Source organism: Bolinopsis microptera, chromosome 5, assembly GCF_026151205.1.
Source record: "Bolinopsis microptera isolate Bmic1 chromosome 5, MBARI_Bmic_1.0, whole genome shotgun sequence".
Classification (NCBI taxonomy): domain Eukaryota; kingdom Metazoa; phylum Ctenophora; class Tentaculata; order Lobata; family Bolinopsidae; genus Bolinopsis; species Bolinopsis microptera.
The window spans coordinates 14,310,441-14,337,752 of record NC_087076.1 but is presented as its reverse complement, the minus strand read 5'-3'; the positions used below and the strand labels follow the sequence as shown (position 1 = coordinate 14,337,752).

The following is a 27,312-nucleotide window of genomic DNA, read 5'->3' as shown; positions in this document are numbered from 1 at the left end:
GTTGAGTAGACAAAGGTATTTACAGCATGCAAGAGGAGTTCAGTGAAGGCGAAGATACAAAACGCGGTTCTCTAAAAATGTTTTCTGATAAAAATAAATTAATCAGGGTTATACACAGCTATTTACAACCAATACTCAGTCAACATTAGGCATTTATTCTTGAAAAGAGAAAAGTTCCCTATATTATCTTTTCCGTCCATCAAAGTAAAAAGAAAAAGTCAAAAAACCTTCTATTAGACATCCTTAAACGTAATTAACTTTCTGATATTGATTAATTTGTTAAAATGGGAGTCGTCTAATTGTTTGGATTGATTTTTTCAAAGAATTGTTCGGGTCCACGGTTGATAGCTCTCATTTTGGAACGGGTCGGAGCAGTTGTTCTCTTTGTTTTATCAACAGAGCTTCTAAGTGATCTGCCCGGGCCGAAGCTTGCCCACTTTTATCCCTCAATTCTTTTATCAGTTCATCTCTCTTCGCAAAAGCAGTTTTTATTCGGCTCTGTACCTGAATAATATCTTGAATAGAGAAAATATCGTTAAAAACATATCATTTCGTCGATATGAATGAAATAAAAGGTGGTTTTTCATTTTTCTTGCTTGAATAAAATAGTTCTGTATATAGTGCAGGGTACTCATTACTCTTCTTTTTACTTTTTTAATATTAAAGGAGTAATAGGTGCTCCACAGCCAAAAGATATAGACTCATTTGTATTTACGGATGTCTATCTCTTTAACATGATTTAAGGGAAAAATGTTTTTTTACTATCTTAGCCTCCTTATATCTTGGTCCCTTTTAAAGGAACTATGCACATAAATGATAAATGACTGGAGCCAGACCAATAAAGACTATATATTGGTGTGGCTGTATATTATACAGTCCCCATTGTATCACCATGAAAAATTAAATGGCCTGTTAGTTCCTGAAACCTTCAAATCATACATGGCAGCCCATGTTGACATGCTGTAACAAATGGTCTACTGGCAGGTGACAAATAAGATTATTATGGATCGGTTGGGATAGGTAGGAGTGAAGAAATGTGCTCCTTTTTACAACATCCTTCTCTTTTTTGCCATCTTTCAAGGGAACAAGAAAGAATTGTTAACCAAAAAAAAACAATGTTACATCATGACAACGTTATTCAAGGAGAATTATAAGGAGAATTTGTGTTTCATCACATTTACCTCTCCCATTTCATCCTCGTGAAGCCTGCCCTGTCTCTCAAACTCGAATTTGTGTCGAGTTTTACACTCTATGAGCTCTGATTTAGCATTCTTGTTTTCCTCTTCTAATGTGACAAGTCTCTCAGAGAATTCACCTCTTATCACTTCTTCAACCTTGTCTCGTTCCCCTTTCAGACGACTCGAGAACTGAAACAAACTCGACATTAACATTTAAAAGTCGAGATGATAATATACGAAAAGCATATTGTAACACCAAACCATGTAATCACGAAATGATATTCAGAAATATAGAAAAATAAAATAAAAATAACCTTCTCAAGGTCCTCATTCTGCCTCTCCAGTGACTTGATGTGACCTCGTAACCTTATGTTATCAGCCTCAAGGTCGGTGACACGCTCCTTCATGACATTCAGCTTACTCTGTGTCGTGTTGTTGAGGTGCTCTACGTCACCTATCTGCGGGGTATGTATTTGTAAATGTGGGAGTAGTTAAGGAGTTCAGATATACCCTGACGCTTGATATTTACCGGTTTGTCAAAGCGTCATATTTTGTCAGGTTGAGCCAAAATTCGACAAGAACTGGGCGTTGAGCGTTGACCAATCAGCATGCGACTGGTATGGTTTCAAAAGATACTAGAAGCAGTCGCAACTCGCAAGTTGAAGTGGACTTGAACAAAACTAACTTTGAAATAATAACAGCGAACTGTTTAGCGTTTATTCAAATACCTGTGATTCGTATTTGTCTTTCAGTCGTTTCATTCTGCAGTCGAGAGTAGCCTGGCTTTCCTCTTTTTGCAACGCAGCTTGTTCCTCGAGTTTGCTGATCACTATTTCGATCTCCTTATTTCGGTCTACCCGCAAGTTCTCGCGAATTTCCCGTTCCTTTGCCATCAACTCGGCTACCTGTGAAGGGTATTATAAAGATGGTAGAAATTTACATTAATGTGCAATGCAGATTTTACAGATTAATGGACACAATATGAACAATTCCAAATTTGGACCAGTTAAAAGGGTTGAAAGTTCAACCGATACTAAGCTTTGGACAACAGCTCTTTAAAATTGAATTTTAATTTGGCGGCATCTAGCACGTCAGATTCACTGCAGATCATGCCAGTCAAATGACTCGTACCGCGCGCGCTTATTTTTGGCATACACAGCGCTAAAATATAAACTTGTATCATAAATGTATTGTACGGATTTCGCGTTCAAAGTGCTCGCTCCATTTGAAACGTTAATTGCCCTTCGGAACAAACATTAGAAGAATTTAGAATCTTGAATGTACTACAAATTATGATCATATGAAACATTATTTCCGACCACAGTTGAAGCAATTGTAATACAGTTTTAAAAATTATTTAAATTATTTAAAATTACGAAGGAGTAAGTTGTCATTTGACACGATTTTGTAGATTCATTTATCGATTGTTCTATTTGTATTTGCATTTCTCGATTGATTATTATTTGTATCTGATATTTTTTGATTATACATATTCTGTTCATTATAATGTTATGATTGTATTTTATTGTAAATGTGTTATATTTCAGTATTATGTAATGGGATGGAAGCGTTTCAACCAGGTGTAACCAGTCCAACCGTGACTTCAGACTTGATGTCTTGTTTTGCTTTGTTTGTGTTGTTGGTCCTAGTTATAGGCTCTATATGAGCCACTGAGGAGCATGTCGCACAGGACAAGAGCATTGAAACATTTACTTTCTGAGTATTTCATCAGTTATTATCCTTATTTTTATCAATACTGTTGGGATTCTTTTTTTCGTTAGTAAACTTCATTTTGTTCAATCTAATTTGTATTTAACTCAGATCAAACTTGAGCAACTTAATCAATGGGTCGGCGGTTGCATAACCCACGAAGTTTTGCAAATTCCTGTTGTTTTAGAGCTTGTTTTGATGAACCATTCAGAGAACTACATTGAGGTGCTGGACAAAGTCTGTAGAATACCAGTAGACATGGACATTTGACCAACACTTCTAAGTGACAAATGTTTTCTAGAATTGTTCCATATGTATCAGAAAGTGGAAATGTAATCTGTTGAAAAGATCAAGCGATCTAATCAGAGATTTCTGTAATTGATATAGTAACGGTGTTGTAACACGCACGTACACGTACAAAGATCATAACCGGAGCGAAATTTTAATCAGTTGTATTGTGATAGTTTTGTTTTGAGTGCGTATTTTACTTAAATCGGCCATATTTCCAAATATGATGAAAAGTTTTTAAATCTGTAAAAACTGACTATCGAAGAATACGATTAGCTCCTTCCCTTTAATTTCGAAAACGATTGAACTTAGAATGCAATTATTGAGTTTTAAATTTCGCTTTGCTTCTATGATCGATAATTTGAATTTCAAATGCAATCATTGAATTTTCATGGTATTTATTTTCGAACTTTAATATCTAGAATCGTTGAATCCGTATTGCGTTCGATTATTCTTACCCATTATATTTGTGTTCCATTTTTTTAAAACCCGAAAATCTCAAAAAAGTCAAAAAGAGGCCACAGCTAGTTTTATTTAGTACTAATCTATCTGTATACTGTATGGGGAAAATAAAAAACATGTAAATTGTATCCAAATGATTATACCTGCTTTTGTTTCTGATTCTCCAGCCACTGTTCCTTCTCCACTTGTATCCGTAACTTCAGATCTCTCAAAGTGTTATCGTGTTCCATCTGCACTTTTTCCATCTCTAAGGTGTGCTGGGCTTGCACTTTGGCTGATTTTGTATTGAATTCCTCTTCAATCGCCTTCCTGTCCCCGGCGAGCTGAACTCGGTCCTTGTTGAGAAGTTCAGCTGCACGTTCCTTCTCTTCTTGTACCTGAACATGTCACATGGTTGGTTCATTCATTATTTGACAGTGACTTTCTCTATTCTTCACCAGTCTCTATCAATAAACATGAAATTCACAATTTGTTTGGCATAATTATCGCACGGAAACCGTTACTCTTATAATATAGAGAGAAGTAGCTCCTACCTCCGCATATAAACGTCGTCTCTGCTGCTGATAAGCGTTTTCCTCCTGTTCGACTTGTTTCTCAAAGCGCTTGTGTGCGTTATCACGCTCACGCGTGCATGCTGCCTCCTTCTCGTCATCTAACTGTTTGCGCAGCTCCTCCACTTGGGCAACAAATCTGCACAGTGAATATATTCACCATATATGGTGTAACATGGATAGTTCTTAAGTACAGGCCAATAATAATTAAGGACTGAGGAGAATATCGGCGGTTTTTACTCTAAGATTAGCCAGAGATTAATGCAAATTTATTTAGTGCAGTTTTGGATATAAAACCCTTCAATTCACAAACCTTTTGCTGGCACGTTCATCTGCAGCTAGAAGATCAGCTTCATGAACAGCATTGAGTCTCTTTATCTCTGCTTTATTCTTGGCAATAAGTTTCTGTATCTCGGGTTCCAGTCCTCTTACTGTCATCTCTTTTATCTTGTTCGACTTTTCAGCGATCCACCGCTCTCTGACGGAATGATAGTTTAAATATCATCACTTTCCCTCAATTTGAAGCACCTCAATAAGGAAGGAAACATAGTTTATCTGGTCAATTAAACTTCATAGTGACTCGGCTTAAAGGCGTTTAGTAAAATGCTACCATGCTTTAAGCACAATTTGTAATTAAGATGTTCCACAATTATCAAGCAGCTACCCAGTTCACCCTGATTACACCACTTTGATTGCACGATTGTTCAATAATCAGAACAATATCTTATCTGCAAAGAGGCAGTTCCCTCCACCTTGTTATGGTAGCTTTACGAAATTCCTTGAAAATTAATCACATGATACGATTCGACATAGTTCTGCGACGAATATGCAATCATGGGATCACATGATCGACTCCCACTTGTCAAAACATTTTCCCTATCTCACCTCCCTGTTTACGTTGTGGCATGTAATCAGCAGTCAGTCACCTAATCACGTGACAAGATCACGTGTACGCCTTGTGACGCGAGGTGATTACAAGACTATAAATACAGGATACACTTTTTAACCAATATCACATTTTAATAAACTTCAAATTATCCCATTACATTATCAACATTCAACAATCTCTTATTATGGAAGTTCTGCTGAAGACTATCCCCTACTCCCCTACTCTGCCTGTTACCACATCTGCCAACGAGCTGATTCCTGTAGAAGTTTACAACCTTCTCAAACTCTCACATCCTAACATCCAGAGACTCCTCCACTACTCCTACCGGAGTGAGAGCAAGACCTGGACCCTGATCTTGGAGTACTCCAGTAGCTGGGAACCTCTCTCTGACGTCATCAGAGCCAACATTCTTAACGAAGACCAAGTTAGAGACATCATCCAGCAGCTGCTATCCGCTGTTGTCCACTGCTTAAACAACGGAGTTGATCACCGGGATATTTCCACTAAAAACATCTACCTAGACTTGGAAACCAACGAGGTAAAACTGGGAAACTTCCAACTCTCCTCCGTACTCTCAGTCCTGCCTCACTCCCTGAAACTCCCTTCCTCCTCCACCACATGTACACCTCCTGAACTGTACCGACACGGGTCCTACACCCCTAAATGTGGTGTGGTTTGGTCTGTGGGGTGTCTCCTGTTCGAGCTCCTGTCCGGTTCTAAACCCCTTCTCTCTACTGCTGATGCTGCTCGGAATAACGTGAGGTGGGAGATGTTACCTCCAAACTCTGTCAGCTCTGATGTTTACTCGCTAATCTTGGATTGTCTGGACCCAAACACTGAACAAAGGCTACCCCTTCGCAAACTTGTCAAACATCCTTGGATTGTGAACGAGATCTTCGTGTGAAGAACATTCTTTTTCTACAGAATTGAATTGTGTAAATTGAAATTATTTGATTATTATTGAAGTGTATATTATAATATATTCTAACTTTATATCGTTATTTTCGGGTTTCAATGTACCTTTTGATCTTTTCAACGGCTTCGATGGCCTCTCTTTGCTTCTTCACCTCAACCTTTTGACCCTCCTCAAGTTGTATCTAGTAAATTGAACTTCACAGTGACTTGGCCTAAAGTACTTACTTGCATTTGAAAAGGTCTCCCACTAGTCGTTGGATTGGCCTGCACCACACCATAACTCCTTTTTCCGATTATGAGGCCTCTCCAATATACCCTGTTTGTTGATTGATGTACTGCAGCTTCCATTGTGATATTATCGACACCTGTGAGAATAGCTGCATCCTCAAGGACACATGATAACCAGTTCTTGCGAGGCCTACTTCTACACCTTTTGCCATGCTTTGGGATCCAGTGTAGAAGATAGTTCGGTATTATCTCTTCTTGCATCCTCACCACATGAGTCTATCTGCTCGTTCGTCAGCGTTAGATACATGATAGTTGTATTTGGTTTTAATGATTCTTCTTTTAAGCATCTCTGGTGCAACACCTCAAATATTTTCATACGAGTCTGAGTGGTACACTTCTATAAAGATTAAAGAAATATAGCTAAAACAGCCACTTTATATAGATCTTGATTTTAGTTAGCATCTTAATGTTGTGACTTGTGACTGTACCAAATGCTGCTGAGCTGATATAATTCCCCAGAGGCCTTTAGAATGCTATATTAGTTATTTATCAATTGTTCCATCGGCACTGATGATAGCGCCAAAATAATAAAATTGCTGTTGTATTGGCAGACCTCCACCGTGTCGTCTTTAGAATACTGCCTCTGCGATGAAATTTTTCTGACAACTATACTCTGTGTTTTGCCAGCATTAATCTTCAGACCCGCATAGGCACTGTAATTTTGCAGAGACGGTCAACTGTTTCCTGCAGCCCCTCCTTTGAGTTGCCTAACATGGCCATATCATCAGCGTAGTCAGTGTCCAAGATATTATGTTTATCTTATACCTCAATAGATGCAAGCTGTATCAAAGCCCCTTTACTAAAAGCCTTGTACAGTTCCATAATAAGGTATGCATAATGCAGTTTGCAGGGTAATTGAGACTAAAGTTTAAGACCGGAGGACCCTGCATATCACCTTGTCCAGTTACTTCCCCGTTGGCCCTAACAGCACTGAATGTGTGAGAAAAGAAAGCCCGCATCATTCTGATGTACTTGTTAAAGAGGCCATAATGCTGCATACTTCTCCAATTAAACTGCCTGTCAATCGAATCAAAAGCAGCTTTAAAATCTACTAAACTGATATAATACAGCTCAGGAATATTATGTTCTATACATTGGTGTATAATAAGTAAAACGGAGTGAATAGACTTGGCCCATACTGGAGCGATTCTGTCTAAAACCATATTGGTTCTCCAAGAGAAATTTCTCCATGCCATTGTTTAGTCTCCGCAGGAGAATCATAAGCAGAAGCATTGAAGCTGTAGACCTCAATGTTATACCTCCATAATTGTTAGAGCAATAAGAAATAGTGGCTTTAAGGCGTTTGGTAAAATACTACGTGCTTTAGGCACAATTTGTAATTAAGATGTTTCACAATTATCAAGCAGCTACCCAGTTCACCCTGATTACACCACATTGATTGCACGATTGTTCAGTATAATCAGAACAATATCTTATCTGCAAAGAGGCAGTTCCCTCCACCTTGTTATGGTAGCTTTACGAAATTCCTTGAAAATTAATCACATGATACGATTCGACATAGTTCTGCGACGAATATGCAATCATGGGATCACATGATCGACTCCCACTTGTCAAAACATTTGCCCTATCTCACCTCCCTGTTTACGTTGTGGCATGTAATCAGCAGTCAGTCACCTAATCACGTGACAAGATCACGTGTACGCCTTGTGACGCGAGGTGATTACAAGACTATAAATACAGGGTACACTTTTTAACCGATATCACATTTTTATAAACTTCAAATTATCCCATCACATTATCAACATTCAACAATCTCTTATTATGGAAGTTCTGCTGAAGACTATCCCCTACTCCCCTACTCTGCCTGTTACCACATCTGCCAACGAGCTGATTCCTGTAGAAGTTTACAACCTTCTCAAACTCTCACATCCTAACATCCAGAGACTCCTCCACTACTCCTACCGGAGTGAGAGCAAGACCTGGACCCTGATCTTGGAGTACTCCAGTAGCTGGGAACCTCTCTCTGACGTCATCAGAGCCAACATTCTTAACGAAGACCAAGTTAGAGACATCATCCAGCAGCTGCTATCCGCTGTTGTCCACTGCTTAAACAACGGAGTTGATCACCGGGATATCTCCACTAAAAACATCTACCTAGACTTGGAAACCAACGAGGTAAAACTGGGAAACTTCCAACTCTCCTCCGTGCTCTCGGTCCTGCCTCACTCCCTGAAACTCCCTTCTTCCTCCACCACATGTACACCTCCTGAATTGTACCGACACGGGTCCTACACCCCTAAATGTGGTGTGGTTTGGTCTGTGGGGTGTCTCCTGTTCGAGCTCCTGTCCGGTTCTAAACCCCTTCTTTCTACTGCTGATGCTGCTCGGAATAATGTGAGGTGGGAGATGTTACCTCCAAACTCTGTCAGCTCTGATGTTTACTCGCTCATCTTGGATTGTCTGGACCCAAACACTGAACACAGGCTACCCCTTCGCAAACTTGTCAAACATCCTTGGATTGTCAACGAGATCTTCGTGTGAAGAACATTCTTTTTCTACAGAATTGAATTGTGTAAATTGAAATTATTTGATTATTATTGAAGTGTATATTATAATATATTCTACCTTTATACCGTTATTTTCGGGTTTCAATGTACCTTTTGATCTTTTCAACGGCTTTGATGGCCTCTCTTTGCTTTTTCACCTCAACCTTTTGACCCTTCTCAAGTTGTATCCAGTAAATTGAACTTCACAGTGACTTGGCTTAAAGTACTTACTTGCATTTGAAAAGGTCTCCCACTAGTGGTTGGATTGGCCTGCACCACACCATAACTCCATAACTCCTTTTTCCGATTATGAGGCCTCTCCAATCTACCCTGTTTGTTGATTGATGTACTGCAGCTTCCATTGCGATATTATCGACACCTGTGAAAAGAGCTGCATCCTCAAGGACACATGAATATGATAACCAGTTCTTGCGACGCCTGCCTCTCGAACTTTTGCCATGCTTTGGGATCCAGTGCAGAAGATAGTTCGGTATTATCTCTTCTTGCATCATCACCATCCTCACCACATGACTCATGAGTCTATCTGCTCGTACGTCAGCGTTAGATACATGATAGTTCCATTTGGTTTTAATGATTCTTCTTTTAAGCATCTCTGATGCAACACCTCAAATATTTTCATACGAGTCTCAGTGGTACACTTCTATAAAGATTAAAGAAATATAGCTAAAACAGCCACTTTATATAGATCTTGATTTTAGTTAGCATCTTAATGTTGTGACTGTACCAAATGCTGCTGAGCTGATAGAATTCCCCAGAGGTCGTTAGAATGCGAGTTGAGAGTTCTTTGACTTTATCAATTGTTCCATCCGCACTGATGATAGCATCAAAATAAGTGAAGTTGCTGACCTGTTGTACTGGGAGACCTTCCACGTGGTCGTTTTTAGAAAACGGCCTCTGCGTCAGACGCAGAGGCCGTTTTCTAAAGTCTCAGAGTCTGCGATGCACTTTTGCTGACAGCCCTGTTTTGCCAGGCGTGATTTCCTTCAACCCCTCCTTTGAGTTGTCTAACATGACCATATCATAAGCTTAGTCAGTGTCCAAGATATTATGTTTCTCTTCTACCCCAGGAGATGCAAGCTGTAATAAAGCTCCCTTACTAATAGCCTTGTTAAGTTCCATAAGGTATGCAGAGAAATTGAGACAAAAGTTGAAGACCGGAGGATCCTGTATATCTCCTTGTTCTACTTCTATACCTGAGTAGACCTCAAAGTAATCCGTTACTTCCCCGTTGGCCCTGATAACACTGACTGTCTGAGAAAAAAAGCCTTCATTACTCTTATGTACTTGTCAGGGAGGCCATAACACTGCATACTTCTCCAAATAAACTGCGCATCAATCGAATCAAAGGCAGCTTTGAAATCTACGAAATTGATATACAGAGGAATATTATATTCTATACATTGGTGTATAATAAGTAAAACTGAGTGAATAGACTTTGCCCATACTGGAGCGATTCTGTCTAAAACCATAATGGTTCTTCAAGAGAAATTTCTCCATGCCATGCCATTGCTTAGACTCCGCAGGAGAATCGTCTGCAGAAGCATTGAAGCTGTAGACCTCAATGTTATACCTCTGTTGTTAGAGCAATAAGAAATAGTGGCTTTGGTAAAATACTACATGCTTTAAGGACAATTTGTAATTAAGATGTTCCACAATTATCAAGCAGCTACCCAGTTCACCCTGATTACACCACTTTGATTGCACGATTGTTCAGTAATCAGGATAATATCTTATCTGCAAAGAGGCAGTTCCCTCCACCTTGTTATGGTAGCTTTACGAAATTCCTTGAAAATTAATCACATGATACGATTCGACATAGTTCTGCGACGAATATGCAATCATGAGATCACATGATCGACTCCCACTTGTCAAAACATTTGCCCTATCTCACCTCCCTGTTTACGTTGTGGCATGTAATCAGCAGTCAGTCACCTAATCACGTGACAAGATCACGTGTACGCCTTGTGACGCGAGGTGATTACAAGACTATAAATACAGGGTACACTTTTTAACCGACTTCAAATTATCCCATTACATTATCAATATCAACAATCTCTTATTATGGAAGTTCTGCTGAAGACTATCCCCTACTCCCCTGCTCTGCCTGTCACCACATCTGCCAACGAGCTGATTCCTGTAGAAGTTTACAACCTTCTCAAACTCTCACATCCTAACATCCAGAGACTCCTCCACTACTCTTACCGGAGTGAGAGCAAGACCTGGACCCTGATCTTGGAGTACTCCAGTAGCTGGGAACCTCTCTCTGACGTCATCAGAGCCAACATTCTTAACGAAGACCAAGTTAGAGACATCATCCAGCAGCTGCTATCCGCTGTTGTCCACTGCTTAAACAACGGAGTTGATCACCGGGATATTTCCACTAAAAACATCTACCTAGACTTGGAAACCAACGAGGTAAAACTGGGAAACTTCCAACTCTCCTCCGTACTCTCGGTCCTGCCTCACTCCCTGAAACTCCCTTCTTCCTCCACCACATGTACACCTCCTGAACTGTACCGACACGGGTCCTACACCCCTAAATGTGGTGTGGTTTGGTCTGTGGGGTGTCTCCTGTTCGAGCTCCTGTCCGGTTCTAAACCCCTTCTCTCTACTGCTGATGCTGCTCGGAATAACGTGAGGTGGGAGATGTTACCTCCAAACTCTGTCAGCTCTGATGTTTACTCGCTCATCTTGGATTGTCTGGACCCAAACACTGAACACAGGCTACCCCTTCGCAAACTTGTCAAACATCCTTGGATTGTCAACGAGATCTTCGTGTGAAGAACATTCTTTTTCTACAGAATTGAATTGTGTAAATTGAAATTATTTGATTATTATTGAAGTGTATATTATAATATATTCTAACTTTATGCCGTTATTTTCGGGTTTCAATGTACCTTTTGATCTTTTCAACGGCTTCGATGGCCTCTCTTTGTTTTTTCACCTCAACCTTTTGACCCTCCTCAAGTTGTATCCAGTAAATTGAACTTCACAGTGTCTTGGCTTAAAGTACTTACTTGCATTTGAAAAGGTCTCCTCCTAGTCGTTGGATTGGCCTGCACCACACCATAACTCCTTTTTCCGATTATGAGACCTCTCCAATGTACCCTGTTTGTCGATTGATATACTGCAGCTTCCATTGCGATATTATCGACACCTGTGAGAATAGCTGCATCCTCAAGCACATATGATAACCAGTTCTTGCGAGGCCTACTTCTACACCTTCTGCCATGCTTTGGGATCCAGTGTAGAAGATAGTTCGGTAATATCTCTTCTTGCATCCTCACCACATGAGTCTATCTGCTCGTACGTCAGCGTTAGATACATGATAGTTCCATTTGGTTTTAATGATTCTTCTTTTAAGCATCTCTGATGCAACACCTCAAATATTTTCATACGAGTCTGAGTGGTGCACTTCTGTAAAGATTAAAGAAATATAGCTAAAACAGCCACTTTATATAGATCTTGATTTTAGTTAGCATCTTAATGTTGTGACTTGTGACTGTACCAAATGCTGCTGAGCTGATATAATTCCCCAGAGGCCTTTAGAATGCTATATTAGTTATTTATCAATTGTTCCATCGGCACTGATGATAGCGCCAAAATAATAAAATTGCTGTTGTATTGGCAGACCTCCACCGTGTCGTCTTTAGAATACTGTCTGACAACTATACTCTGTGTTTTGCCAGCATTAATCTTCAGACCCGCATAGGCACTGTAATTTTGCAGAGACGGTCAACTATTTCCTGCCGCCCCTCCTTTGAGTTGCCTAACATGGCCATATCATCAGCGTAGTCGGTGTCCAAGATATTATGTTTATCTTCTACCCCAGGAGATGCAAGCTGTAATAAAGCCCCTTTACTAAAAGCCTTGTACAGTTCCATAATAAGGTATGCATAATGCAGTCTGCGGAGTAATTGAGACTAAAGTTTAAGACCGGAGGACCCTGCATATCACCTTGTCCAGTTACTTCCCCGTTGGCCCTAACAGCACTGAATGTGTGAGAAAAGAAAGCCCGCATCATTCTGATGTACTTGTTAAAGAGGCCATAATGCTGCATACTTCTCCAATTAAACTGCCTGTCAATCGAATCAAAAGCAGCTTTAAAATCTACTAAACTGATATAATACAGCTCAGGAATATTATGTTCTATACATTGGTGTATAATAAGTAAAACGGAGTGAATAGACTTGGCCCATACTGGAGCGATTCTGTCTAAAACCATATTGGTTCTCCTAGAGAAATTTCTCCATGCCATTGCTTAATCTCCGCAGGAGAATCATAAGCAGAAGCATTGAAGCTGTAGACCTCAATGTTATACCTCTATTGTTAGAGCAATAAGAAATAGTGGCTTTAAGGCGTTTGGTAAAATACTACATGCTTTAGGCACAATTTGTAATTAAGATTTTCCACAATTATCAAGCAGATACCCAGTTCACCCTGATTACACCACATTCATTGCACGATTGTTCAGTAATCAGGATAATATCTTATCTGCAAAGATACAGTACCCTCCACCTTGTTATGGTAGCTTTACGAAATTCCTTGAAAATTAATCAAATGATACGATTCGACATAGTTCTACGACGAATATGCAATCATGGGATCACATGATCGACTCCCACTTGTCAAAACATTTGCCCTATCTTACCTCCCTGTTAACGTTATGGCATGTAATCAGCAGTCAGTCACCTAATCACGTGACAAGATCACGTGTACGCCTTGTGACGCGAGGTATTACAAGACTATAAATACAGGGTACACTTTTTAACCGATATCACATTTTTATAAACTTCAAATTATCCCATTACATCATCAATATCAACAATCTCTTATTATGGAAGTTCTGCTGAAGACTATCCCCTACTCCCCTACTCTGCCTGTTACCACATCTGCCAACGAGCTGATTCCTGTAGAAGTTTACAACCTTCTCAAACTCTCACATCCTAACATCCAGAGACTCCTCCACTACTCCTACCGGAGTGAGAGCAAGACCTGGACCCTGATCTTGGAGTACTCCAGTAGCTGGGAACCTCTCTCTGACGTCATCAGAGCCAACATTCTTAACGAAGACCAAGTTAGAGACATCATCCAGCAGCTGCTATCCGCTGTTGTCCACTGCTTAAACAACGGAGTTGATCACCGGGATATTTCCACTAAAAACATCTACCTAGACTTGGAAACCAACGAGGTAAAACTGGGAAACTTCCAACTCTCCTCCGTGCTCTCGGTCCTGCCTCACTCCCTGAAACTCCCTTCTTCCTCCACCACATGTACACCTCCTGAACTGTACCGACACGGGTCCTACACCCCTAAATGTGGTGTGGTCTGGTCTGTGGGGTGTCTCCTGTTCGAGCTCCTGTCCGGTTCTAAACCCCTTCTTTCTACTGCTGATGCTGCTCGGAATAATGTGAGGTGGGAGATGTTACCTCCAAACTCTGTCAGCTCTGATGTTTACTCGCTCATCTTGGATTGTCTGGACCCAAACACTGAACACAGGCTACCCCTTCGCAAACTTGTCAAACATCCTTGGATTGTCAACGAGATCTTCGTGTGAAGAACATTCTTTTTCTACAGAATTGAATTGTGTAAATTGAAATTATTTGATTATTATTGAAGTGTATATTATAATATATTCTACCTTTATACCGTTATTTTCGGGTTTCAATGTACCTTTTGATCTTTTCAACGGCTTTGATGGCCTCTCTTTGCTTTTTCACCTCAACCTTTTGACCCTTCTCAAGTTGTATCCAGTAAATTGAACTTCACAGTGACTTGGCTTAAAGTACTTACTTGCATTTGAAAAGGTCTCCCACTAGTGGTTGGATTGGCCTGCACCACACCATAACTCCATAACTCCTTTTTCCGATTATGAGGCCTCTCCGATCTACCCTGTTTGTTGATTGATGTACTGCAGCTTCCATTGCGATATTATCGACACCTGTGAAAAGAGCTGCATCCTCAAGGACACATGAATATGATAACCAGTTCTTGCGACGCCTGCCTCTCGAACTTTTGCCATGCTTTGGGATCCAGTGCAGAAGATAGTTCGGTATTATCTCTTCTTGCATCATCACCATCCTCACCACATGACTCATGAGTCTATCTGCTCGTACGTCAGCGTTAGATACATGATAGTTCCATTTGGTTTTAATGATTCTTCTTTTAAGCATCTCTGATGCAACACCTCAAATATTTTCATACGAGTCTCAGTGGTACACTTCTATAAAGATTAAAGAAATATAGCTAAAACAGCCACTTTATATAGATCTTGATTTTAGTTAGCATCTTAATGTTGTGACTGTACCAAATGCTGCTGAGCTGATAGAATTCCCCAGAGGTCATTAGAATGCGAGTTGAGAGTTCTTTGACTTTATCAATTGTTCCATCCGCACTGATGATAGCATCAAAATAAGTGAAGTTGCTGACCTGTTGTACTGGGAGACCTTCCACGTGGTCGTTTTTAGAAAACGGCCTCTGCGTCAGACGCAGAGGCCGTTTTCTAAAGTCTCAGAGTCTGCGATGCACTTTTGCTGACAGCCCTGTTTTGCCAGGCGTGATTTCCTTCAACCCCTCCTTTGAGTTGTCTAACATGACCATATCATAAGCTTAGTCAGTGTCCAAGATATTATGTTTCTCTTCTACCCCAGGAGATGCAAGCTGTAATAAAGCTCCCTTACTAATAGCCTTGTTAAGTTCCATAAGGTATGCAGAGAAATTGAGACAAAAGTTGAAGACCGGAGGATCCTGTATATCTCCTTGTTCTACTTCTATACCTGAGTAGACCTCAAAGTAATCCGTTACTTCCCCGTTGGCCCTGATAACACTGACTGTCTGAGAAAAAAAAGCCTTCATTACTCTTATGTACTTGTCAGGGAGGCCATAACACTGCATACTTCTCCAAATAAACTGCGCATCAATCGAATCAAAACCAGCTTTGAAATCTACGAAATTGATATACAGAGGAATATTATATTCTATACATTGGTGTATAATAAGTAAAACTGAGTGAATAGACTTTGCCCATACTGGAGCGATTCTGTCTAAAACCATAATGGTTCTTCAAGAGAAATTTCTCCATGCCATGCCATTGCTTAGACTCCGCAGGAGAATCGTCTGCAGGAGCATTGAAGCTGTAGACCTCAATGTTATACCTCTGTTGTTAGAGCAATAAGAAATAGTGGCTTTGGTAAAATACTACATGCTTTAAGGACAATTTGTAATTAAGATGTTCCACAATTATCAAGCAGCTACCCAGTTCACCCTGATTACACCACTTTGATTGCACGATTGTTCAGTAATCAGGATAATATCTTATCTGCAAAGAGGCAGTTCCCTCCACCTTGTTATGGTAGCTTTACGAAATTCCTTGAAAATTAATCACATGATACGATTCGACATAGTTCTGCGACGAATATGCAATCATGAGATCACATGATCGACTCCCACTTGTCAAAACATTTGCCCTATCTCACCTCCCTGTTTACGTTGTGGCATGTAATCAGCAGTCAGTCACCTAATCACGTGACAAGATCACGTGTACGCCTTGTGACGCGAGGTGATTACAAGACTATAAATACAGGGTACACTTTTTAACCGACTTCAAATTATCCCATTACATTATCAATATCAACAATCTCTTATTATGGAAGTTCTGCTGAAGACTATCCCCTACTCCCCTGCTCTGCCTGTCACCACATCTGCCAACGAGCTGATTCCTGTAGAAGTTTACAACCTTCTCAAACTCTCACATCCTAACATCCAGAGACTCCTCCACTACTCTTACCGGAGTGAGAGCAAGACCTGGACCCTGATCTTGGAGTACTCCAGTAGCTGGGAACCTCTCTCTGACGTCATCAGAGCCAACATTCTTAACGAAGACCAAGTTAGAGACATCATCCAGCAGCTGCTATCCGCTGTTGTCCACTGCTTAAACAACGGAGTTGATCACCGGGATATTTCCACTGAAAACATCTACCTAGACTTGGAAACCAACGAGGTAAAACTGGGAAACTTCCAACTCTCCTCCGTGCTCTCGGTCCTGCCTCACTCCCTGAAACTCCCTTCTTCCTCCACCACATGTACACCTCCTGAACTGTACCGACACGGGTCCTACACCCCTAAATGTGGTGTGGTCTGGTCTGTGGGGTGTCTCCTGTTCGAGCTCCTGTCCGGTTCTAAACCCCTTCTTTCTACTGCTGATGCTGCTCGGAATAATGTGAGGTGGGAGATGTTACCTCCAAACTCTGTCAGCTCTGATGTTTACTCGCTCATCTTGGATTGTCTGGACCCAAACACTGAACACAGGCTACCCCTTCGCAAACTTGTCAAACATCCTTGGATTGTCAACGAGATCTTCGTGTGAAGAACATTCTTTTTCTACAGAATTGAATTGTGTAAATTGAAATTATTTGATTATTATTGAAGTGTATATTATAATATATTCTAACTTTATACCGTTATTTTCGGGTTTCAATGTACCTTTTGATCTTTTCAACGGCTTCGATGGCCTCTCTTTGCTTTTTCACCTCAACCTTTTGACCCTCTCAAGTTGTATCCAGTAAATTGAACTTCACAGTGACTTGGCTTAAAGTACTTACTTGCATTTGAAAAGGTCTCCCACTAGTGGTTGGATTGGCCTGCACCACACCATAACTCCATAACTCCTTTTTCCGATTATGAGGCCTCTCCAATCTACCCTGTTTGTTGATTGATGTACTGCAGCTTCCATTGCGATATTATCGACACCTGTGAGAATAGCTGCATCCTCAAGGACACATGATAACCAGTTCTTGCGAGGCCTACTTCTACACCTTTTGCCATGCTTTGGGATCCAGTGTAGAAGATAGTTCGGTATTATCTCTTCTTGCATCCTCACCACATGAGTCTATCTGCTCGTACGTCAGCGTTAGATACATGATAGTTGTATTTGGTTTTAATGATTCTTCTTTTAAGCATCTCTGATGCAACACCTCAAATATTTTCATACGAGTCTGAGTGGTACACTTCTATAAAGATTAAAGAAATATAGCTAAAACAGCCACTTTATATAGATCTTGATTTTAGTTAGCATCTTAATGTTGTGACTGCACCAAATGCTGCTGAGCTGATAGAATGCCCCAGAGGCCTTTAGAATGCTATATTAGTTATTTATCAATTGTTCCATCGGCACTGATGATAGCGCCAAAATAATGAAATTGCTGTTGTATTGGCAGACCTCCACCGTGTCGTCTTTAGAATACTGCCTCTGAGATGAAATTTTGCTGACAACTATACTCTGTGTTTTGCCAGCATTAATCTTCAGACCCGCATAGGCATTGTAATTTTGCAGAGACGGTCAACTGTTTCCTGCAGCCCCTCCTTTGAGTTGCCTAACATGGCCATATCATCAGCGTAGTCAGTGTCCAAGATATTATGTTTATCTTATACCTCAATAGATGCAAGCTGTATCAAAGCCCCTTTATTAAAAGCCTTGTACAGTTCCATAATAAGGTATGCATAATGCAGTTTGCAGAGTAATTGAGACTAAAGTTTAAGACCGGAGGACCCTGCATATCACCTTGTCCCGTTACTTCCCCGTTGGCCCTAACAGCACTGAATGTGTGAGAAAGGAAAGCCCGCATCATTCTGATGTACTTGTTAAAGAGGCCATAATGCTGCATACTTCTCCAATTAAACTGCCTGTCAATCGAATCAAAAGCAGCTTTAAAATCTACTAAACTGATATAATACAGCTCAGGAATATTATGTTCTATACATTGGTGTATAATAAGTAAAACGGAGTGAATAGACTTTGCCCATACTGGAGCGATTCTGTCTAAAACCATATTGGTTCTCCAAGAGAAATTTCTCCATGCCATGCCATTGCTTAGTCTCCGCAGGAGAATCATAAGCAGAAGCATTGAAGCTGTAGACCTCAATGTTACAGCTCTATAATTGTTAGAGCAATAAGAAATAGTGGCTTTAAGGCGTTTGGTAAAATACTACGTGCTTTAGGCACAATTTGTAATTAAGATGTTCCACAATTATCAAGCAGCTACCCAGTTCACCCTGATTACACCACATTCATTGCACGATTGTTCAGTAATCAGATAATATCTTATCTGCAAAGAGGCAGTTCCCTCCACCTTGTTATGGTAGCTTTACGAAATTCCTTGAAAATTAATCACATGATACGATTCGACATAGTTCTGCGACGAATATGCAATCATGGGATCACATGATCGACTCCCACTTGTCAAAACATTTTCCCTATCTCACCTCCCTGTTTACGTTGTGGCATGTAATCAGCAGTCAGTCACCTAATCACGTGACAAGATCACGTGTACGCCTTGTGACGCGAGGTGATTACAAGACTATAAATACAGGGTACACTTTTTAACCGATATCACATTTTAATAAACTTCAAATTATCCCATCACATTATCAACATTCAACAATCTCTTATTATGGAAGTTCTGCTGAAGACTATCCCCTACTCCCCTACTCTGCCTGTTACCACATCTGCCAACGAGCTGATTCCTGTAGAAGTTTACAACCTTCTCAAACTCTCACATCCTAACATCCAGAGACTCCTCCACTACTCCTACCGGAGTGAGAGCAAGACCTGGACCCTGATCTTGGAGTACTCCAGTAGCTGGGAACCTCTCTCTGACGTCATCAGAGCCAACATTCTTAACGAAGACCAAGTTAGAGACATCATCCAGCAGCTGCTATCCGCTGTTGTCCACTGCTTAAACAACGGAGTTGATCACCGGGATATCTCCACTAAAAACATCTACCTAGACTTGGAAACCAACGAGGTAAAACTGGGAAACTTCCAACTCTCCTCCGTGCTCTCGGTCCTGCCTCACTCCCTGAAACTCCCTTCTTCCTCCACCACATGCACACCTCCTGAACTGTACCGACACGGGTCCTACACCCCTAAATGTGGTGTGGTTTGGTCTGTGGGGTGTCTCCTGTTCGAGCTCCTGTCCGGTTCTAAACCCCTTCTCTCTACTGCTGATGCTGCTCGGAATAACGTGAGGTGGGAGATGTTACCTCCAAACTCTGTCAGCTCTGATGGTTACTCGCTCATCTTGGATTGTCTGGACCCAAACACTGAACACAGGCTACCCCTTCGCAAACTTGTAAAACATCCTTGGATTGTCAACGAGATCTTCGTGTGAAGAACATTCTTCTTCTACTGAATCGAATTGTGTAAATTGAAATTATTTGATTATAAATATTATTGAAGTGTATATAATATATTCTATCTTTAGACCGTTATTTTCGGGTTTTAATGTACCTTTTGATCTTTTCAACGGCTTCGATGGCCTCTCTTCGCTTCTTCACCTCAACCTTTTGACCCTCCTCAAGTTGTATCCAGTAAATTGAACTTCACAGTGTCATGGCTTAAAGTACTAACTTGCATTTGAAAAGGTCTCCTCCTAGTCGTTGGATTGGCCTGCACCACACCATAACTCCTTTTTCCGATTACGAGGCCTCTCCAATGTACCCTGTTTGTTGATTGATGTACTGCAGTTTCCATTGCGATATTATCGACACCTATGAGAATAGCTGCATCCTCAAGGACACATGATAACCAGTTCTTGCGAGGACTGCTTTTACACCTTTTGCCATGTTTTGGGATCCAGTGTAGAAAATAGTTCGGTATTATCTCTTCTTGCATCCTCACCCCATGACCAAACCATCTGAGTCTATCTGCTCGTACGTCAGCATTCGATACATGATAGTTCCATTTGATTTTCATGATTCTTCTTTTAAGCATCTCTGATGCAACACCTCAAATATTTTCATACGAGTCTCAGTGGTGCACTTCTGTAAAGAATTATAGTTAAAACAGCCAGTTTATATATCCTGATTTTAGTTGGCGTGTCAATGTTGTGACTGTACCAAATGCTGCTGAGCTGATAGATTGCCCCAGAGGCCTTTAGAATGCAAGTTTAGAGTTATTTGACTTTATCAATTGTTCCATCTGCACTGATGATAGCATCCAATTAAGTGAAGTTGCTGACCTGTTGTACTGGGAGACCTTCCACGTGGTCGTTTTTAGAAAACGGCCTCTGTGATGCACTTTTGCTGACAGCCCCGCTCTGTGTTTTGCCAGGCGTGGTTTCCTTCAACCCCTCCTTTGAGTTGTCTAACATGGCCATATCATAAGCTTAGTCAGTGTCCAAGATATTATGTTTCTCTTCTACCCCAGGAGATGCAAGCTGTAATAAAGCCCCCTTACTAATAGCCTTGTTAAGTTCCATAAGGTATGCAGAGAAATTGAGACAAAAGTTGAAGACCGGAGGATCCTGTATATCTCCTTGTTCTACTTCTATAACTGAGTTGACCTCAAACTAATCCGTTACTTCCCCGTTGGCCCTGATAACACTGACTGTCTGAGAAAAGAAAGCCTTCATTACTCTTATGTACTTGTCAGGGAGGCCATAACACTGCATACTTCTCCAAATAAACTGCGTATCAATCGAATCAAAGGCAGCTTTGAAATCTACGAAATTGATATACAGAGGAATATTATATTCTATACATTGGTGTATAATAAGTAAAACTGAGTGAATAGACTTTGCCCATACTGGAGCGATTCTGTCTAAAACCATATTGGTTCTCCAAGAGAAATTTCTCCATGCCATGCCATTGCTTAGTCTCCGCAGGAGAATCGTCTGCAGGAGCATCGAAGCTGTAGACCTCAATGTTATACCTCTGTTGTTAGAGCAATAAGAAATAGTGGCTTTGGTAAAATACTACATGTTTTAGGCACAATTTGTAATTAAGATGTTCCACAATTATCAAGCAGCTACCCAGTTCACCCTGATTACACCACTTTGATTGCACGATTGTTCAGTATAATCAGAACAATATCTTATCTGCAAAGAGGCAGTTCCCTCCACCTTGTTATGGTAGCTTTACGAAATTCCTTGAATATTAATCACATGATACGATTCGACATAGTTCTGCGACGAATATGCAATCATGGGATCACATGATCGACTCCCACTTGTCAAAACATTTTCCCTATCTCACCTCCCTGTTTACGTTGTGGCATGTAATCAGCAGTCAGTCACCTAATCACGTGACAAGATCACGTGTACGCCTTGTGATGCGAGGTATTACAAGACTATAAATACAGGGTACACTTTTTAACCGACATCACATTTTTATAAACTTCAAATTATCCCATTACTTTATCAATATCAACAATCTCTTATTATGGAAGTTCTGCTGAAGACTATCCCCTACTCCCCTACTCTGCCTGTTACCACATCTGCCAACGAGCTGATTCCTGTAGAAGTTTACAACCTTCTCAAACTCTCACATCCTAACATCCAGAGACTCCTCCACTACTCCTACCGGAGTGAGAGCAAGACCTGGACCCTGATCTTGGAGTACTCCAGTAGCTGGGAACCTCTCTCTGACGTCATCAGAGCCAACATTCTTAACGAAGACCAAGTTAGAAACATCATCCAGCAGCTGCTATCCGCTGTTGTCCACTGCTTAAACAACGGAGTTGATCACCGGGATATCTCCACTAAAAACATCTACCTAGACTTGGAAACCAACGAGGTAAAACTGGGAAACTTCCAACTCTCCTCCGTACTCTCGGTCCTGCCTCACTCCCTGAAACTCCCTTCATCCTCCACCACATGCACACCTCCTGAACTGTACCGACACGGGTCCTACACCCCTAAATGTGGTGTGGTTTGGTCTGTGGGGTGTCTCCTGTTCGAGCTCTTGTCCGGTTCTAAACCCCTTCTCTCTGCTGCTGATGCTGCTCGGAATAACGTGAGGTGGGAGATGTTACCTCCAAACTCTGTCAGCTCTGATGTTTACTCGCTCATCTTGGATTGTCTGGACCCAAACACTGAACACATGCTACCCCTTCGCAAACTTATCAAACATCCTTGGATTGTCAACGAGACCTTTGTGTGAAGAACATTATTTTTCTACTGGATCGAATTGTGTAAATTGAAATTATTTTTTATTGAATTGTACATACAGTAATATATCATATTATTTTATCTTAACATCGTTACTTTTGGGTTTCACTGTACCTTTTGATCTTTTCCGCGGCTTCAATGGCCTCTCTTTGCTTCTTCACCTCAACCTTTTGACCCTCTTCGAGAAGCTTTACCCTATCACCCAGCTTCTTTTCGGTGCTTCGAAGCTGTGTCATCAAAGTCTCAACCTGAGTTTCGGTGTGAACTATAATAATTTATGATACCTGTAATTAGTCGATCTAAGCGAATATTTTCAAGTATGACTTATACAAATCCACGTAGTTCCATACTCCATACACACCTTATCACTCAAGTCTTTCTTGTCAGCAATGAGCTGGTCAATAAAACCGAGATGTCTCTGAATTGTGGTCTCGTACTCTGTTTTTTGGTTTGACAACCGTTGTTGAGCATCTTTCTCCTGAAATTAACTAGTTTTAACAATGTGAAACAATATGTGTAGTGAGGGCAGTTCATAGAAATAAAAAGATTACGACTTAAAATCTCCTATTGAAACTAATCATATATGTGTTGCTATTACGTCCCCAAAATCTACCAGAGATTAGTTTGTCACAATTCTGTAAAGTATTTAACACCAGGCCCACGCGAACCAACGAACCTGTTCACTAGTAAGACGAAGAGTAAGATCTCTTTGTTCATCAAGTGCTCTTCTTAACATCGCTACCGCTTTAGCCTTCTCATCACTTTCTAATTTAGTGGCAAATATCTGTGAAGGTACTAATTAAGACTAAGAGCCATAATTAAAATTGCCCAAAATTGACATTGGATATTAAATCTAAAAGCATTCATAATCTTACAACAGCAAATGATCAGTACTAGATCATGTACCTGAGCTTGAAGTTGAGCAGTTTTGTTGGATGTGGTAGACAGCTCTGACTTGAGGATCTCTATCTGCTCTCCCTTACAGTTCAGTTTGTTCTGAGTGTCCTTGATGTTCTCAGTTACTTCCTCCACTGCAGCGCTAACATTGTACAGACGCCGTTGTTCCAGGGCTGCTGCTGAGGTCTGAGGATATGATGTCTGGAACAGGGTATCATTTGTGTGTTTTAATACTTTCAACACTACTATATAACAAATAATTTGAGGATGTTACTGAAGATAGTAATGAAAATGTTTTAACACCTCAGTACTGTGTATTACTACAGCTCAACCTGCTCAGTCTGACTATTTGGGATTTAAACTCTTCATTATTTAATGTTTTAAATCTGGTATTGACGAGGATTTGAACAATACCGTGTGCATTTGTAGAGTGTGAAATTTAAATTCAATCTTTCATAATCAAAAAGACCACGAGTTAACAAAATCGTGAATCACGAGTTAATAAAATAATGGAAATATTTAAATATCTGCAGCATACCAGTGAGTCGACTTCAGAGGGAGTGGAAGTGTTATCGACGTGATCCAGGAAGTTGAGGAGACTCTTTATCTTACCACTCTGCATGACACCCCCGGTGTGCAGTTCACTTGCTCCAAACCTATCCAATCTTGCAATTAGACGAATTTAAATAGCCAATAGAGTAGAAATATGAATAGAAAATCATCAGATAAGATGATTAGTAATACTTTGTGTATTACTAATCTCCTGTTTTAGTGCAGTCACAAGCTTGTTGTCAACAACATTTTATCTTAGCAATTAAAAAATAACTTGAAAAAAAAAAACCTGTAGACTTCTCCTTGCGTAAGTTTAGGAGTTGGGGGTATGATGATGCTGGAACTCTTAGCCTCGCTCAGTGCCTCCTCTGATTCCACCTCTAACATCTTCAGTGTCTCCAACAGAGAAGTGAACGCTTTCTTCTCCTCTCTTACACTGATGCTGCCTCTAACTCCACTCTTGGCTCCTTCCTTTTTGTCACTTCTCTGTGCTGGCGGTGTCCCAGAAGAGCTCCCAGTTTCTGGCTGCCACCCAGCTCTGGGAGTATCTACATCTGAGTCAGCTGCTGCTGTGACTTGACGGGTGTTTGTGAGGAATATCTCCTCTACAAGGTTGTCATATGTTGTATCTGTTGCATCTGTTTTAGTTGTATCTTCCAATTTCGTTTCTGACCCCTTCTGCTTTACGTTTTGGACTTCCTTTTAGGAGGGGAATTTTTGTTGATGCCCGTCTTCGGAGTGACAGCCCTCTTGACGATCTTTCGTTTCGTTTTATTGGTCTCGGTCGTGAGTTGAAGTTCTTCTTGTAAAATTTGTTGCTGCAACTTTCTCTTCTCCTCACGTTTTTTATTGAGTTCCTCGATTGCTTTTAGTCTGGCCTGCGATAGTAGTCTGTTAACATTGTTTTGATCATAATTAGGTAAATCTATCGTATAGATTGGTGCATCATGTTTACTGACACAGTCTTAAGTTATACTTATATACTATGTAATATCAAGTATATTATATAATGAGAAACAAAGTTATATGCGAATTATTCTACCTCTCTTTTCTTTTTCTCTACGTCAACTCTACTTTTAACTTTTGCTGTGCTTTCTTTCTCACGATCCGCAAGCACCTTCTTCCGTTCCTGAGCCAGCATCTCCTTCAACTGAAGTTATAGTTGTTCATAAAATCGAATCTTAATGTTTCGTTACTTTCTTTCTAATAAAAATCAGCCGAATGGTCTGTACCAAAGGTTGCAGTATTGAAAACTATAATTCGTTCACTTGTAGTATGTACAGTATGTAACCAATTAATTTTAAGACAAAAGGTCATATTATTTCTGTGATGATATACCTCTTCACTCATCTTAAATATGTTCTGATTCTCGTCAGCAGTCTCTTTCCTCTTCCTATCTTCCTGGTATTTTCTCCAATGTCTCTGAATCTTAGTAGCTGCCTGATCCCTGCCCTCATTTCGTGCAGAGAAGTTAGGTTTCATTACCACTGAATCCTTAACAGGAAGATCTTGTTCATAGTTAATGTTCTGAAAGTGTTAGGAATAAGGAAGGTTATGTATCGAAAACTTCCTTTAAATTGGTTGCCATTAACAACGATGGATGTACAGTAGACCAAAGAGGAATACAAAATTGATTTTTGGAACAAAGAAAGAAACAAACTTATAAAATGGGGAAAGGTCAAGTTCTTTAATCAAGTTCTAGTGTGTTATCAATCTACATTACCTGTGAGGGTGGAAGGGACCGAGAAAGTCTGTCCAAAATGTCAGAAGAACAGAGCAGTGGATTGCCACGTTTTTCAGCCCCACTGGGACTGGTCAGATAAGTTGTGGAAGCTCTGGAATCTAATGAATGATTTTAACAATAACTAAAAACTATTTGCTCTGATTATTTAGCACATAAAACTATGAATTACTATCAAAACAAATTAAACAACATATTGTGACAACGTTACATAAATTCACTATAATTAGGTTACAGATTATTTAGAAATTTGGTGATCAGTTCCAATATGAAGACTAAAGAGGCATATAATCTGTATTCAGTTTTAGGAAAGCTTCCATTTAACTATTTAATCAATTAGCATTTTTTATTGGATATTTTTTATTGAGTATCATGTTGACAAACATACCTTTAGAAATAGTCACTTTTTTTGGGTTTTTGCCTGGTTCCGACTTCTCCCTCTTTCTTTGAGAAAAGTTGACTCCCTGTAAGAATATTTCAATGACTTTCAATGACTACAATTGAAATATGTGGTATAAAAATAACTTATTAACTTGTGGTATAATCACAAGCATCTTCGAACTTCGAATGTTTAAACGGAAATATATCAATTTCCCTACTTTAGAATGTAGACACTGTGAAGATAATATTGCCTTAAAGATTTTTTACAGTCATGTCCATTTAAATATTAAAATAATCTTTGAGCACTATTCTGGATTCTCACCAATGTCTTTGCTTTTGGCCTTGGGCGGGAGGATGAAACTGATGAGCGGCCACTTATCTGTAAATCCTCCATTGATCTTATGAAAGTGAACAGAGGTTACTTTATAATATATTTGCAGCTGTATGTGCTATTGTGTGACGTGTGTTTACCTCAATTTTATTGGTTAAGTCAATGGTTACTTAATCAGGATAAGTTTAAAAAATTGAATGGAAACGAATATGAAATAGATAGCAAAGTTGCTAGAATGTATAATTTAACATTAATGATACAGTCAATTTAAATGTTGACTAATTTACAAAATTGCTTTTCGCGATTTGCAATAGAAACAGTTCAATTTTAGAAATATTTGAATGACTGTAACTTATGATAGGATTGATTGATTTTTATATTTTTAAAGATTTAACTCGTTAAGTTTAATGAATTTTCAGCCATATCACATGCGGTTTTCATGCGATTGCTCATTTAACAAAAGTGAAAAGCCCCAGAAATCCCCCCCCCCCCCCCTATCATGCATCACTATGATAAGGGTACAGGATAAAATAGTAAAATATAGAAAAAGATAAACAAAGAAGACTCAAAAGATCTAACAGTTGGTCAAATATTCAATTCGAGCTAGGATTGCATTTTCAAGCCACAATTTCTCTTGAGTCAAATCAGATAATTG

The 27,312-nt window shown here is 40.0% G+C and overlaps 4 protein-coding genes across 7 annotated transcripts in view; 2 read left to right on the top strand and 2 right to left on the bottom strand.

Moving 5' to 3' along the window:
- Positions 1-71: 71 nt before the first annotated feature.
- On the bottom strand, positions 72-24,877 carry LOC134815131 (centrosomal protein of 131 kDa-like). Of its 4 annotated transcripts, none has more exons than XM_063823630.1 (13): positions 24,494-24,877; positions 24,191-24,317; positions 23,662-23,853; positions 23,432-23,539; positions 23,117-23,233; positions 22,870-23,003; positions 4,503-4,667; positions 4,172-4,328; positions 3,782-4,015; positions 1,907-2,083; positions 1,493-1,636; positions 1,182-1,367; positions 72-504 (listed from the first exon to the last, which is right to left on the bottom strand). In XM_063823630.1, the coding sequence occupies exons 1-13, from the start codon at positions 24,589-24,591 to the stop codon at positions 352-354; spliced, it is 1,992 nt and encodes a 663-aa protein (XP_063679700.1). In that variant the 5' UTR covers positions 24,592-24,877; the 3' UTR covers positions 72-351. The 4 variants fall into 4 exon arrangements, with proteins under 4 accessions (XP_063679700.1, XP_063679698.1, XP_063679697.1 ...); XM_063823628.1 differs by having other exon boundaries at positions 23,662-23,838; positions 24,494-24,670; XM_063823627.1 differs by having other exon boundaries at positions 24,191-24,308; positions 24,494-24,670.
- LOC134815142 (uncharacterized) overlaps positions 23,890-27,312 on the top strand; it is a 20,482-nt gene continuing 17,059 nt past the window's right edge. Inside the window, exon 1 of the mRNA XM_063823644.1 lies at positions 23,890-23,919. The gene's annotated coding sequence lies outside the window, so the exon portion shown is untranslated. The remainder of the gene's footprint in view (positions 23,920-27,312) is intronic.
- The window catches only part of LOC134815134 (FAS-associated factor 2-like), a 10,798-nt gene continuing 7,384 nt past the window's right edge, over positions 23,899-27,312 (top strand). The window contains exon 1 of the mRNA XM_063823636.1: positions 23,899-23,918. The gene's annotated coding sequence lies outside the window, so the exon portion shown is untranslated. The remainder of the gene's footprint in view (positions 23,919-27,312) is intronic.
- The window catches only part of LOC134815141 (RWD domain-containing protein 1-like), a 38,469-nt gene continuing 35,947 nt past the window's right edge, over positions 24,791-27,312 (bottom strand). Inside the window, exons 2-7 of the mRNA XM_063823642.1 lie at positions 26,649-26,724; positions 26,334-26,409; positions 25,928-26,046; positions 25,543-25,731; positions 25,247-25,354; positions 24,791-25,082 (exon numbers count right to left, since the gene is read on the bottom strand). Of these exons, the coding sequence (XP_063679712.1) occupies positions 24,888-25,082; positions 25,247-25,354; positions 25,543-25,731; positions 25,928-26,046; positions 26,334-26,409; positions 26,649-26,720 (759 nt within the window). The 5' untranslated portion in view covers positions 26,721-26,724 and the 3' untranslated portion in view covers positions 24,791-24,887. The remainder of the gene's footprint in view (positions 25,083-25,246; positions 25,355-25,542; positions 25,732-25,927; positions 26,047-26,333; positions 26,410-26,648; positions 26,725-27,312) is intronic.

Excerpts from the sequence above, each read along its gene's own strand:
- LOC134815131 (XM_063823630.1), bottom strand. The coding sequence starts at position 24,591 with ATGTTAGAGGTGGAATCAGAGGAGGCACTGAGCGAGGCTAAGAGTTCC. Across the intron at positions 4,329-4,502 it reads GATGAACGTGCCAGCAAAAG|ATTTGTTGCCCAAGTGGAGG; the intron begins GTTTGTGAATTG and ends TTCACTGTGCAG. Across the intron at positions 2,084-3,781 it reads AGAATCAGAAACAAAAGCAG|GTAGCCGAGTTGATGGCAAA; the intron begins GTATAATCATTT and ends TACCCTTCACAG.